Below are 14,484 nucleotides of genomic sequence, written 5' to 3'. Positions count from 1 at the left end.
AAATTGGAAGAGTTGTCTTCATAGATAGTCTGTTTCTTCCTCCCTCACATTTTACTTACCAGTCATTTCTCTCTAGTTTCATTGTGGTTATACTGCAGTTTCCTTCTACACAGTTAGCGTAGAATTAATGAGCTGAAAAAGGCCCATCTTAGATCTCTGTGATTTCTGTAGTGCAGGAAGAATATTGGTATTGGTGGTGCAGAAATTACTTAGCAGCCTTCCCTAAAAAATCAAGGAACATGGATTTAATTCCACCACCCAAATACTCTTCTCTTTGATGCTGTATAGAAACTACTAAAGATCAGAACCGGTAGATATTCTTCAAGCGTGATACAGGCCACATTGTTATTAACATCTTTATCCCAAATAGAGGATTGCTAACAGTGACAAAAATGCTTTAAAACATAGCATAATGCTTTTAAACTCCAAACATAGCAAAAAATCCAAACAAACAAAACAGAGCCAAAACGCTTTTAAACTACTGACTTACATTTGGAGTCCCAAGGATAAAAATGTATTATGCTCTCTTAATGACAGTAGTAAATTTGGGAGGCCAAGCTAATGCAGGGATTGCTGCTTCCCTTAAACTACTGAGAGCTGTCTTGAACCTTGGCAGCCACTTGCTGTCTCTCTTTTCCCAGAGTGGGAAAGGCCTGGAATTCACTGTCCCAGGAGCCCTCGTGAGGGAGGGAAAGGAGGAGTAGCAGTTGCCATTGCACTCCGTGGGTTGCAGTTGGAACAACCAGTACTCCTTGTTGTGCTGCAGAGTTTGCTGTGAAGCAAATGGTGCTTGAGGCAGTCAGATCCAGGTCAAGGTGGCTTAGGACTTGAAAAACAACAACAACTGGGTGTTTTTTAAATAACTTGCAATAAAATAATTGAAGGATGTTCATGATTTTCATTTAATCCTAAGAGTTGGTTGGTGGCTTGTTTAAGGTGAAAAGCTAATGCATGCCTGAAGGCTGCTGCTTGGTCACAGTCCTTTTGAGGTCCAAGCAGAGCAGCCCCTTAAGACCTTCTGGTGCTGTCTCCCAGCTGTCTCTGTTCTGTTCCCAGTAGATCTTTCAGAGCTTTCATCCTCTTACTGTTGCTGATGAAACATTCAGCTTCAATAGAGCAGAAAGGTGGTTGTTAGGGAAGGTGTTGGATCTCCCTGAGTGTTTGAGGCTGCTCTGAGATCCTCACTGTCAACACACCTCAAGTGTGTGTAGCCAGTGCCTTACTTTGCTCTGAGTTCTGGGAGCAGCCTCTGTGAAGTGGATGCAGGAACTTTGTGCTTTGTGTCAACTTTGCTGTCTTGTTTTCAATTCTGACTTCAAGTGAAAGCTGGAGATGCAGAGAGGGTTGACTGCCAAGGAGTTAATACTCTCCTGATTTATTCTTTAGTTATTACTTGAAAACATTCCTTGAAGTGGTAGTAATGATAGCTGGGTTTTTTTCCCCAGTGTATGAAGTATAGTTACTGTAAGCTTTCTTTTTCTTCCTAGTGACTGAAAAACAACTTGCTGAAAAGATTAAAAACCTTCTGCAAGAAAAAACAGAAATCTTAGAAAAGCTGTCAGAATATGATCAAAAGGTATTGCTCTAAGTTGTCGTTTGTTTCTTAATTTTCTATTATTGCTTTAATTACGCAGTCAGTGCAGCATCTTATATTATGTTGACAGTTTCCTCAGTTGTGTGTGGTTGTTTGTGTTTAGATAAAGGAAGCGAAGGAATCTGTGAAAGTGACCCAAGAACAAAAAGACATTCTCTCAGATGAAACTGCAGGGCTTAAGGTAAGAGAAAGTTAACTGTCTCTGAACTGAAAGCAGCAATACAAATAAAAATAGTTTGCTTTAGGTTGGTCTTTTACACCTTTTTTTTTTTAAGGACACTGTAAAAGAATTGGAAGAAGCAAATCAGCAGCTAGATAACAAAGTGAAAAATCTGCACACCATGCTTGAAACAGAGAGAAGAAAGAATGAGAAGAAACAGAAAAAGGTTAGAACCATTACACTTGTGTCTTATATTGTCATTAGCTTGACACGCCCTAAAAGCTGGTCATGACCTGATGGGTTAGATAGAGGTAGAGCAAACAAGGTGACCCACCTACAAAAAGAGAGATTAAATGAAATTTTATGTTTATCCCAAGATCAAAGCATTAGTCTGTTGATTTATTTTGGTTGGGGTTTTTTTTTAAGATCTCGATGGACTTGTGTGGTTATGTGCTTTCGCACACAAACAGATTCATTCAAGTCATGGGCTAGTCTAATACTTCCTAGCTGGCCAGGAAGTTCCTTGGCAATATAAGCTGAAGGCTTTGATTTGGGAAGAGACATTTTCTTGTACTCAGAGCAGCATTTAGTTCTACAGTAAGTGTAAAGATCTCTGAACTGTCTCTCTTTCTTGTTGTTCAGAGATATTTTCTCTTTCTTCATTTTAAAGCCTGATTTCCTGTATCAGCAAGCTCTTTGGCCTTGTTTTGGTCAAAGGTTGCTGCTAATGATAGCAGTTCCTCTCGTTGTGGACTGCACAGGTATACAGAGAACTTCCTGGCCACAGACAGGCAGAGTCAGGGGAAGAAGTTCATTTGAATTTGCTGAGTGTTTCTATTCCTTACCTTGTCGATAAGGTAGTGCTATGCAAATGGATGCTTGAAATGGAAGTTTGTTCATGTTTTGACTTTGCTTTTATGCTTCCAGAAGACATAGGTTAAATCATTACTCAGGCTGAGGTTTGTGCCAGGATAACACTAAATCACTGTTCATCTTTTTCTTAGCTCTCTGAAACCCAGAAGTCCTTGGAGAAGCTTCAGGAAGCTATCACTATGCATTCTGCAGAGCTTTCCGAGGTAAAGAATTATTTACACACCCTCAAGAGTCACAAGTTTTTGTACCAGGAAAATTCTTATCCATGGAATAGAAAATGCTGGCTTGGCAGATTGCAGGTTGTTTGTGCATATGTACCTTTTTCTTTTCCATTTAACCAGGTTTTTTGTAGCTGTTGCTCCACTATAGTTTGACTTTGTCTTCTTGTTCCTTTTTGTTTTTGTGTGTAGGTGCAGATAGCCCTTAATGAAGCTAAACTGAGTGAAGAAAAGGTGAAATCTGAGCTTCATCATGTGCAGGAAGAGAATGCTAGACTAAAAAAGAGCAAGGAGCAGGTAAGTTATGCCCAGGCCAGGCAACCTTGTCTTTCAAGCAAAATATCTGGCTTTTATTCCTAGTTTTTTGAGTGTAGCCTCAGCAGGTCTCTGTTTTCTTAACATGGCGGAATTCCATGTTTTCTGTTGCCATGATAAAATTCAAATGCTTTGTGCCTGCTTGCACAGGCTGTTTGTGCAGCTGAGCCACATCTCTGGTGTGAAGGCTTTGCCAGTTCCCCTGATGGAGTTTTTGTCAGCAAAGTCACAGAAAGTCTGTGCTGAGGTGGTTATCAAGGCATGATGGAAATATTGCCACTTGGGATCCAGGCTCAAGGAGGTAACGGTGAAGAATTGCCAGAAAGTGTGACGGTGTTCACAGGGGTCCCAGGATGAGGGAATAGATGAGGATCTGATTCCATGTTTCAGAAGCCTTGATTTATTATTTTATGATATATATTACATTAAAACTGTACTAAAAGAATAGAAGAAAGGATTTCATCAGAAGGCTAGCTAAGAATAGAATAGCAAAGAATGGTAACAAAGGTTTGTGGCTTGGCTCTCTGTCCGAGCCATCTGGGCTGTGATTGGCCATTAATTACAAACATCCAACATGGGCCAATCAAAGATCCACCTGTTGCATTCCATCCACAGCAGCAGATAATCAATGTTTACATTTTGTTCCTGAGGCCTTTCTCAGGGGGAAAAGTCCTAAGGAAAGGATTTTTTGTAAAAGATGGCCGAGACAAGAAAGTATTTCAGAAAGCAAAGATAATGGGGAGGAGTTTTAGCCCTGGAATGTCAGGACAGTTCTTTTCCAAATGATTGTAAATATCTGTTTTCTTTCTTCCTATGTGAAGTATGTGGCTTTTTAAGGAATGTGTTTTGATTACCTCTGGACTGCAATTAATTTCCTCATATTTTGAGGTGTGTGAGCAGTTTGATGTTGGGGTGTTAGCTGAGAAAATGCCAAATTTGTAAAGCTACCTAATAATAAACTGCAGAAAGATTCCCAGCATCCAGTTCTGCCAGTGGAACACCAATGGCCTGATAATTGAAATTTACCCTTTATCTGTGATAAAGGGTAAACCCATGGTGATCAGTTATCACCAGAGCTGGTAGTAAAGTAGACTTTAATTGTATACACCATGCACTAAAAATACAGCAAATAATCATCTTGCCTTGGTGCTTCATACAGCTGCTAAAAGAAGCTGAAGGTTGGAGTGAGAGGCATTCTGAGCTCCATGAGCAGATTCAACTGTATCAAAAATCTCAGAAGGACATAGAAGAGACACTTGCCTACAAAGAAAATGAAATTGAAGTAGGTTCTGTATAATCAGCTTGCTTTCAGTATTATGCATCATAGAATATTCTGTCGTACTTCACAATATGCAGGGCTCTTGAACCTTTGATTTCTTTACTAGGTTTTAACCAATTGCATTATGCAGCTGAAGCAGTTGGACATGGATTCAGAGGCCAAGAAGGATGACAGAGGGCATGAGTGGAGCCCAGAGGATGATCTGGCCAATGGAGAGTTGCCAGGTACAGTTATCCCACCTGAGGATCATGTGGTGCTGTGCTCATGGCATATTAGAGAGGGAACAAGAGGGATCCATGCATATAGAGCTGCCAGCTTGAATTGTCAAACACAAAATATCCCTCACTGAAGGGAGGAACTGGCTACAAGGTCAATAATTGCTTTTAAATTACCTTTTAGGTAATCCATGAGTGTAATGACACTGTTGTAAAGACTCTGTATGGAGGTTGGTAATTAAGAGCATTCCTGAAGCTGAGAGTCTCAGTTTTGTGGTTCTGGTACATTTATTTTTGAGATAGATTTTTAATGAGCTTTCTGCTTGCCTCCAGATAAATAACTAATTTAAGTAATCACATTTTTTAAATCTGTAAGACCAAAATAGATGTTTTCAAAGCTGAGGCAGTTTGTTATTTGTGATGTTGCACATGTATTTGCTGCATCTCTAGTATTGAAATCCTTTTTTGTTTTTTTTTTTTTCCCTTTGGTCTATTTTTCTACTTAAAGTGTATGTGGGTTGGAAATTCCCACTTCTTGATTTTTTTTTTCTTTTGACCATATGAGGATGTAGGGATTGAAGTGTAGGGAGTGTTACTTTTAACAGTTGTCCACAGACTTGTTCATGATTAAAAAACAGGGAAAACAAAGATCTTTTCCTCTTCTAGATACTGAGAGTGAGAAGATGAGGACTCAGATTAAGCAGATGATGGATGTCTCCAGGGTATGTTGCACAAGTATCTAATTATTGCAGTCACATTACTGCTACTCCCATGATCGTAAGTTTTCTGTTCCTGTTTTCAGGTCAAAACAATGTTATCCATAGTTGAAGAGGACAGAAATCTTCTGCAGTCCAAACTGAATGATGAAGTAACAGCAAGGCATGAGCTGGAAGGTAGGTTTAGCAAAATAACCGCTTAGGATGAAGTGCTGTTGGTGACTTAAAAAGAAACAGAGCGTGTAAGTGGCCATCATAGTTCTTACCGCAACTGCTTCTCCAACAGAGAAGATAAAAACATTGGAACACGATTCCTCTTCACTGCATACAGCCAAAACTCAACTGGAAAATGAATGCAAAACTCTTCGGCAGAAAGTGGAGATACTTGGTGAACTGTACCAGCAGAAGGAGATGGCACTCCAGAAGTAAGCCTTTCCTTACTCTGTCTGTAATATCATGGGCACTGCCCAAATGCTGTTTGCTCAGAAGGCTCAAAGAACTTGGAAGTTGTGGTTGGAATGAGTGATGGCAACTCTTCCAATACAGCTGAAACTGGCATCCTTTCTTTACTTTTGCCACCGTTCCAGAGATTCTAAAAAGACTGTCAGTATGCACACAACACATAGCCTTCTACTTCTAAACTTCTGGAGAGGGTGGGTGGGTGGCCAAGCAAATTCTGCAGTTGCTCTGTTACATCACCCAGAAGTGTCAAGGGGAACATAGGGGCCGTTAAGATTCAATGAGTCTAATTCTCATAATGTAGAAACTTCAGTATTTCAGCCTTGTGAGCTTCTTGCATTCTCAAAGGGCTGCATTCTCAGCTTCAATGAAGGCTGAATTGGTGATGGCAGTTGAGAGGAATGAATTGCCACTGGTAAGGATCTGTTCTGTATGTGTTCATTCCTCATTAATTTATTTACTTACTGCAATGTCTGTAATACCATCTCAGTTTTGTGGGGAAAATTTGAAAATAGGATTCAGGGACATTCTCAGCTAAATTCCATAGAAAAACTGAAATTATGATGGAGAAGCAGTTGAAGTTCCTATGGTTTAAGTGCGTGGGCTGGGGGAAGCACAGGGTGGGAAATGAGGCTGTAGTGAAACTGCCTGACCTTGTAACTTCCATGGATCTATGTGTAATAAACTTAGAATGGAGAGGTGGAAGGTAACCCATCTTTCAGGGATAATGTCATCTTGACCTCTGTGAAGAATTTCTGTTCTTCCCAAAACATACAGGAGACTGTTACACTGCCTGTTAGTACTTCTTTATTAGAATGAGGAACTTCTTGCAATCTCACCTTTTTTTTTTTTTTTCTGAAAAACTGCTTTGACTTTTAGCCAAGGAAATGGATTACGTTGAACTGGCTATTAGCAATAATTAACTTGCTATTAGTTAAATGTTTGCAGTTTTGTGGGGTAGCTCTTGTAAGTTAGGAACACACTATAGACTTCTTAAATCCTTCCAGAAAAATATCAAAAATCAAAAAAGTTATGAACCATGAGGTTATAAAAAGACTCTGGAAATTGGTTGTGCAGTGAATTGGTATGGAGAATACTCGGGAAAAGCTTCCCACATGGTTAATAACTATTGAATGTGTTTGTCACCTGGGCTCTAAATTTGCCCCTTCTCACCACACATCCATTTCTTCATTTCCCATGGTTGGTGTCAGTCCAGTGGATTTCCTTATTTGTTCCTTTGTAAATCTGGATTGCAATCTCTGGCATTGCTAGGAGAACTACAGGATCTGAAGGGATGAACTGTCTGCAGTTGACAGATTCTGACAGATCTTCAGAAGCTGACAAATCTTTCTAGTCAACTCTGTAATTTTAAGGTTTTATACACAAAGGGTTTGTCTGTTGGTTTCAAAAGTCAGGATTTCTGTTTCTCTTTCTAAAAAAATCTCTTTTTTGTCTGTGTGATTTCACACATTATTGTAGATTTTGATATTACTGTCATTGGCAGGATTTTGAGTTGTAATAGATGGAGAATGCTGGACTATATGGTGCATTTTTTCTCTATGCAGAAAACTAACCCAGGAAGAGTACGAGCGTCAGGAGAAGGAGCAGAAATTGTGTGCTGCAGATGAAAAAGCCATGCTGGCCATTGAGGAAGTGAAAGTTTACAAGTAACTTGAATTTATGAAGATTATGATTTTCCATTTATTTCAGCTACTGAGGAAAATTTTTTCAAACATCTTTTCTTCCCCTCTTTTTCCTTTTGTACAGGCAAAGGATCCAAGATATGGAAGAAGAATTGCAAAAAACAGAGCGATCTTACAAAAACCAGGTAAACTTCTTGCTTGCTGATTGTTGTGCCATCTTTTTCTGCATCATTCCAGTGCTCTGTGGTGAGTTATTGGAAATACTGGTAGTTGGATAAAAACTAAATGGCTTCTATCCTTCTTAGATTGCTGCTCATGAGAAAAAGGCACATGACAACTGGGTAAGAATGTTTGTCCTTTTCTGATGCCAACAGTTTATATTTGATGTCACATTGGTGCCATTAATGCAGTTGACAAAATTTTCCCTACCAGCTCATTGCCCGCTCTGCTGAGAGAGCTCTGGCTGAAGAGAAAAGAGAAGCAGCCAACCTGAGACAGAAGTAAGTACAGAACAGCCCACTCTATTGCTCTTTGAACATGATGGGAGTTGCCTGGGGGGAAAGCTCAGAATGTGCAGTGCATTTTTAAGTTAATAATTTTAACTACTGTTAAACTGTTTTGATGGCTAAAATAACATTTCTTGGTGAAAGCTATAACATTTTATAATGCAGTTTGTCTTGTTACATTATAATAGATACAACTCATATGTGTTGTTTGAATAATAATAAGAGACCTTTATTTTCCAAAATCAGATTAATAGAGGTAAACCAAAAAATCATCATGCTTCAAAGACCAGTCATTGTAAAGCCGACTCCAGGCAGACCTGACCGCCAAATCCCACCACGACGAGGTAAATGCTGCTGTTTCTCCCAAGACCTTTGGTCTTGGAGTCAGAACATCATAAAAACTTAGGGCTGTGCTAAACTGTAGAAAAGTAAATCAAGTGGTTTTATTTCTTTGGCACAGGGCCATTAAGCAGAGATGGCTCTTCTGGGCCATCACCTGTGAGTGGAGGAAATCCATCCCCTACACAGATGATTGATGTCCCTGCCCGGCCCCTCCCTGCTCCTCGAAGGGAAGGTATGAGGGGTGAATTTGGTAAGCAGCGAAACTCCCCTTTTTTGACAATTGCCTCTTAGGCTACAAACCCAGGAACGCTAAGGTCAGATATTGGTTGTAGGAATGTTGATATTGATAGCTGCTTTATTAATATACTAATGAGTGGTTGGTGGTATGTTTTATTCATAAGAAATAGCTCAGGCTTGTGTTATTTAGGGTCTCTGGGTTCTTGTTTCCGTTAAGGTACAATGGTGGATGGCCCCCCTGCCCCACGAAGGCCTCCAGAGCTGCCTGGAAGGATGTCTGTTCCTGGTAAGTTGTGGGGTCTGCAACCAACTGCAACTTATTCATTACTCTTTCCCTTCAAAAAGGCAATTTTAAGCCCACCTTCCCTACCCTTGGCATGGTAGGACACTTACTCATGGCTCTCTTTTTAGATATTGGGCCTGCTGTGGCATCCGTAATCAGCAGTGAGCCAAGAACCTCTTCCCCTTCCACAGCAATTGATGGAGTGGTGAGTTGAGAACACCTCAGCCATCAGGAAACCTTTTTAATATGTGATTCACTCTACTTCCTACTGCTTCTTTAACTGTATCATGTTCTGTCTTGTCTGTATCCTGTCACTACCCTATTTGCTGTTCAAAAAAACCCCAAAAGCAGCCCTCTCCCAAAGAGTCTGAAGCCCCCAGTGTAACTACAGATTCACCTTCCTCCATGGAACTAGCTGCAGTGAGTATTCCAAGGCTCGACATGGTGATGCTGCTTTGATGGAGAGGAGTAATAGACCTGGTGTTCTGAACTGCTGAATAACAGTTGCTCTATGGCACTAACCAAGGGCTGGCCCCTCTGTCTCAAAGGGCTTCTCTAATGATGAGCAGTTGCTCTCTGGTTTTTGTGGGATTGAGGCAGTAAGATGTTTCTTAAGGACTGTGGGCAAACTCTTTGGAGTGACTAAAACAATAATCCTATAGCTGATTTACTTGTGGTGTTTACGCACAATTCCATATATCATTCCAAGTTCCAGGTCCTTTACCAAAGGGGTGTCCACCAAGGACACCTCAACAGGGCTTGAACTTTTCTTTAGTAGATCTTCATCTTAACAAACTTGTCTCTCTAAATCACTCACTCCTGGGTAGTGCCAGCAGTGTTCTGGGAGAAGGGATGATGATGGTGCAGTAGCTGTCCCTGTTTTCTGCCTAGTTAATGTGGTTTGGAGTGTGTTGGGGTAATTTTTCTTTCTTTCTTTCCTCTCCCCCTTGTACCTGTTTGCCTCTGGGTAAGTGGTTGGGTTGTTCAGCAATGTCAGTGCTTGTCTGCTGCAGTAACTCACTGAAGTGTAACCTCATCTTGCCCAGGGTAATGCTGGTGCCAAAGGCCCCTCTCCTTTCCTTGGGACACCTCTGATGAGCTCCCCAGTGATGGGGCCTCCGCCACCGCCACCCATTCGCTACGGACCACCACCTCCTCCTCTGCGGGGGCACTTCGGGCCTCGGCCTCTCCCTGGGCCCCCAGGTATGGCTGCAGTGCCCTGTGCTGACACTTCACTTCCTGGAGCCTGACTGCAGCACCCACAGCTGCTTTTCCTAAGCACATGGCTTCCTCATGCTTCATGGGCTTTAGCTTTAGGCCCAGTAAGCTTGGATTGGGTGGGCTTTCTCAAGGCTCCTTAATGCCCAGGTATTTTTCCTTGTTTATTCTGAAATGGAAACCAGCAGCCAAAAGTCCCTAGAATAATTTATGGGCTTTGAATTCCTGCATGCAACAGTGATCCACTCCAGAGCTGCTCCAGAAAATGACAAACTGAGGAACTAAGCAGGAGCTTCTTTGTTTAGGTTAAAGCAAGATTTGACTCCATGATTTCCTTTCCTTCTAGGTTGTGGTCCTCCCTTGCCACCTCCAGCTGGAAGAGATTTCTTACCTAGTTCACGTTTGCCTCCTGGCCCACTCCCGCCTCCCCCTGATCCCAGAGGCTACGCATGTGGGCACCCTCCCTTCCACCCCCTCGGCCCTCCTGGCCCCCGGGATTATCCTCCAGGCCCTCGGCTACCCCCACAGGCTTCCAGGGACTATGCTCCTTCTCCCAACAGAGACTTGCCTCCGCCGGCACCCAGGGACTGAGAGCAGCTGGCCCCAAGGACTGCACACATCCCCAGTGCAGAATCTATGCCTGCAGCACCCGGCCGGTCCCACAGACTCGGCTCCTGTGTGCACAACTCTAGGAAATGGCTCTTGGTTTGAAGCTATTGGTCTCATTTCAGTATATCTCAGCTTTTGCAGGATTAATTTTTATCCCATTGCTACAGATGTCTTACATGCATTTATGATCACAAACTCATCCATCCACTTGGGCTGCAAGAACCTTTCTGTGATGGACTTGAACCTACTTTAAAAGTGCAATAGGAAGGAAGTACTTGTGTGGAGAGTTTTAATTCAATGTAGCCTTTGTAACCAGTTGGCGAATGAACTAATTTTGTTAAAAATGTATATCAATTCATTTCCTGTGGAAATAAATTTTTAAGTAAAATGCTATCCAACCTGCCTTCTCCATCCCATCATTGAGCTGCAGTTACTGTAGGCCAGGGGTTTACATGAGGACTCTGAGGTTCTAGGGTTTTTTTCAAAAGATGTCTGGTCAGAGATCAGAGGCACAAATGACACTGTATTCAAAGGAAAGTTATAATAAAAAGCAAAATTCCTTTTGCTAAACCCCAAAGGCTTTGTTTCAGTGCCATGTTTTGTTCAGAAAGGATATTGGTTCAGTAATGTGACAGAGAATGCTACAGTTCTGAGAACAAGAATTGAATCAAGGCCAAATTAATGCTGCGGCAGGGTAATGACCATGTTACCCTCACGCTGATCTACTCTGACAGAATATGGACTTGCTTCATGTAATCAGGACCATGGGGGCTACAGCTTCCAGAGTTGGAAACCTTAATGAGGTTGTGGAGTTGACCTGTGTTTCTCAGTGCCTCTCCAGTAGAGAAACTTAGAATTTCCCTAATTGCTTTCTGCTTTCAAGAGCACCTTGCAGCATCAAGTGAAGTTTGAGAATCGTGTTTTCATCTTCCTCAGGGTTTAAGAGCAATTCAGCCTCTTTAAAAGGAAGGCTGGATTTGGAGAACCTTTTTTACTTCCATCAGAAAAGAAAGTAGCTTTCTGTAAAGCAGAGTTGGGAGTATGTAAACATCTACTGCAGCTACCACCACTGAACAACTTTCAAAGGACACCATACATTGGCAGGTCAAGTGTTAGTGCAAGCATTTGGAACAGCAGGCTTTTGACTGTCTCAGCGAGTAAGGTTTCTCACAAGTGCACTGTCCAAAAGGCAGCCTGAAGGAGGAAAAAAGGAAAACAATACAGAATAATAAAAAACTCTACTGGGAAGCCATTACAGCTTTACTGCCAGAGTACAAGCAGCCATTAAAGTTGCCATCTAGGTATTACATTCTTACAGTACAAGTGTAAAGCTTTAGATATCAGGTGAGAGAAGCTGGAGCATCACTGAAGCATAAAACAATCCCCAAGCCTGTGGTGTGTGCAGCAGCAGTCCTGGCACTGAGACAATTCACAGAAAAAAGGCAAGGGATAGAAGCAACTTTAAAAATGGTATTTCACATTCAACAGACATTAATTCACAATCAGTTAAATACAAAGCTCTACTTGTGTATTTAACAAAAATACTTCCAAGTTGACATTTCATAAAATTGGCATTAATACAGACATCTGCAAGCTGGGGAAGGGTCCAGGTAAGTAGCAGAAACGATGGGTTTGTACTTCAAGGGACAGTATTTCAGTTTGCAGGGTGGCTGGCTGATGATACACACATTGATGAACATCTGTGATTAAAAATCAAGTTCTCCAAGTCCAGGATCTTTCCTTCCCCTATATAAACCTTTGTGATACTCAGTGTCTCTCCCCTTGCCCATCCTAGCTAACAGTAACAAAAGCTGGATGGAATCTCCCTCTGGATGTAACAGCATTCACTTTGACACACACACCCAACTGCAGTGCTTACCCTGAATGGCAGCCGGGCCAAACTCCAGAACCAGCCCTTCCACCTTTCATGGACACTCAGATTCTGCAATTCCTTGGTCAGAACAAGTGCTGAGCCAGCCAGGGACCACTGACAGGTAAATGGGCCAAGCTCAGATTACTTGCAACCACAGACTAATGTTTTGCTTTGTCCTTTTGCAGAGTTCAGAGGATGATTTGTATTTGGTTTTTAGCAGTGTAGGTATTCTCCTTTAGTCTGGTGTCCAGAATGCTGCATTCAGAGGAGTTTCCATAACTCACAGGGGTATCTTGATCATCACCCATCAGCTTTAAAACCAGTGGGATATTGTAAAGATCCATAAACAGGACAATTCAACTGCCCTTTTTCGCCTCCAACCAGCAATGGCATTTGGGAAAGTATTGCTGACTTTTGTTGTAACACCTAAATAATGTCATTCCTAGTTATACCAGAGCAAAGAAAGGCAAGAAGATTAGGACATTCAAAACCAGCTTTTCATCCTAATCAATATGATAGAGCCAAAAATGCCGAACAGCTGAGTAGAGACAGACAAACAGCATGAAGAAAAGTAACATCCCTTCCCTTAACACATGATGGAACATCTTGAGTGAAGTGACAGAAAAAAGGAATGGATGATTCACCTGCATCCAGGCTGTTTAAAATAATTGATGCTATTTTGGGAGCTGGGTCTGTAGTTAGCATAGCAGAGTATTCAGGCACTAGTTAGAGATGCAAGAAGTTTATCAAACCATAAAGTATCATATTAAATATCCACGCAAATATATGAAAGATTTGACTGGGTTCTACTTCTTTCCCTTTTTCAGGTCAGAAGGTGAATGCAAGTGTGTCATAATAAGCCAATGTCCTGCACCTTATTATGCACCAAATAAAAAATACAGAAAATAAATGATAATCCTACCTACTTACATAAAAAGGCAATTTTTTGAGTAAGTTTCCAGATTTGCACAAAATATGCAGAAAACTGCATACAATCAGTTTCCATAAGAACAGCAACTTCATGTAGAAGGTGGGTCAGCCTGCTAGCCAGACCTACTTTATATAAAGCTCTGGAAAATGGAAACTTCAGCACTGAGGGCCTGTCCTGCTGTCACTGAAATAGCAAAACACCCACTGCAACCAGGACGAAGGCCTCTTTATTCCCTATCTGCCTTTGCAAACTACTCTGTGACAAGATACAAAAAATAGCTCTATTAGGGAGTAACAGTGACTGAAAAGATTGTAACATGTATTCAAAACATGTTCAGTGTTCTCATCTGCATTTGTCCTCTTCCTGACCTGACCACAGGGACTGGCCACCCATCTGACCTGCATCCTCCACTCCCTCACTTCAAAGCACTTGCAGTACTTCAAGCTCCTTCCCAGCCCACCTTGTCCTTCTCTCAGTCTTCTGTCACCCTGCCCACTCCAGAGGACTCTGAAATGCAGATGAGAGGAACTACAATAGCACAGCAGTGTAAACAGTTAGTAGACCTGCCACATCTTTATTGCTGCAGGTTTGACAAAGGGCACTCTCCATCCTCAGGGGGAGCTTGAGGCAAAAGGAGAAGAATGGTTAAAGATAAAAAGTGATGAACAGCAAACTTAGGAAAAGCAGTCAACCTATATCAGGGCTCTTGGAGAAACCTGTAGCTGAAAGTTACTAAAAAAACCTTGCATTTGCATGGTGGGCTTGTTCCTGCCCCTGAAGTAGTGCTGTGCAGTGGGAGATGGTCTTGTGTGACCTACTGGCATGAGCAGAGTTATCTTTCTGCCCCTCGGAGCCTAAGGCTACTACACAGCTACCAGGATTTGTGGTTCAGTTCACAGAGGTCTCACAACTGGGGTCATTCCTTGTGTAATGTTTGATGGAGGTGAAGGTAAAGTGGTTTCTTGGTCAACAGTTGCAATTTCTTCCTTTTAAAGTCAGTGGGTTTTTTGTAC

At 41.7% G+C, this 14,484-nt stretch overlaps 2 protein-coding genes across 3 annotated transcripts in view; one reads left to right on the top strand and one right to left on the bottom strand.

Moving 5' to 3' along the window:
- Nucleotides 1-11,065, top strand: part of MIA3 (MIA SH3 domain ER export factor 3) — a 27,696-nt gene extending 16,631 nt beyond the window's left edge. The window contains exons 9-29 of the mRNA XM_058802779.1: nt 1,488-1,576; nt 1,698-1,775; nt 1,870-1,980; nt 2,759-2,830; nt 3,038-3,142; nt 4,320-4,442; nt 4,546-4,663; nt 5,321-5,376; nt 5,457-5,547; nt 5,657-5,795; nt 7,395-7,496; nt 7,597-7,657; nt 7,778-7,813; nt 7,905-7,972; nt 8,225-8,322; nt 8,439-8,570; nt 8,775-8,843; nt 8,969-9,045; nt 9,189-9,260; nt 9,887-10,043; nt 10,405-11,065. Coding sequence (XP_058658762.1) covers nt 1,488-1,576; nt 1,698-1,775; nt 1,870-1,980; nt 2,759-2,830; nt 3,038-3,142; nt 4,320-4,442; nt 4,546-4,663; nt 5,321-5,376; nt 5,457-5,547; nt 5,657-5,795; nt 7,395-7,496; nt 7,597-7,657; nt 7,778-7,813; nt 7,905-7,972; nt 8,225-8,322; nt 8,439-8,570; nt 8,775-8,843; nt 8,969-9,045; nt 9,189-9,260; nt 9,887-10,043; nt 10,405-10,649 — 2,099 coding nt within the window. The 3' untranslated portion in view covers nt 10,650-11,065. The remainder of the gene's footprint in view (nt 1-1,487; nt 1,577-1,697; nt 1,776-1,869; nt 1,981-2,758; nt 2,831-3,037; nt 3,143-4,319; nt 4,443-4,545; nt 4,664-5,320; nt 5,377-5,456; nt 5,548-5,656; nt 5,796-7,394; nt 7,497-7,596; nt 7,658-7,777; nt 7,814-7,904; nt 7,973-8,224; nt 8,323-8,438; nt 8,571-8,774; nt 8,844-8,968; nt 9,046-9,188; nt 9,261-9,886; nt 10,044-10,404) is intronic.
- Nucleotides 10,584-14,484, bottom strand: part of AIDA (axin interactor, dorsalization associated) — a 35,584-nt gene continuing 31,683 nt past the window's right edge. For both annotated transcript variants that reach the window (XM_058802780.1, XM_058802781.1), the window contains one exon: nt 10,584-14,484. In XM_058802780.1, coding sequence (XP_058658763.1) covers nt 14,388-14,484 — 97 coding nt within the window. In that variant the 3' untranslated portion in view covers nt 10,584-14,387.

This window comes from Ammospiza caudacuta, chromosome 3 (genome assembly GCF_027887145.1).
Source record: "Ammospiza caudacuta isolate bAmmCau1 chromosome 3, bAmmCau1.pri, whole genome shotgun sequence".
NCBI lineage: Eukaryota > Metazoa > Chordata > Aves > Passeriformes > Passerellidae > Ammospiza > Ammospiza caudacuta.
The sequence above is the reverse complement of the archived record's forward strand: the minus strand, read 5'-3'. Positions and strand labels throughout refer to the sequence as shown.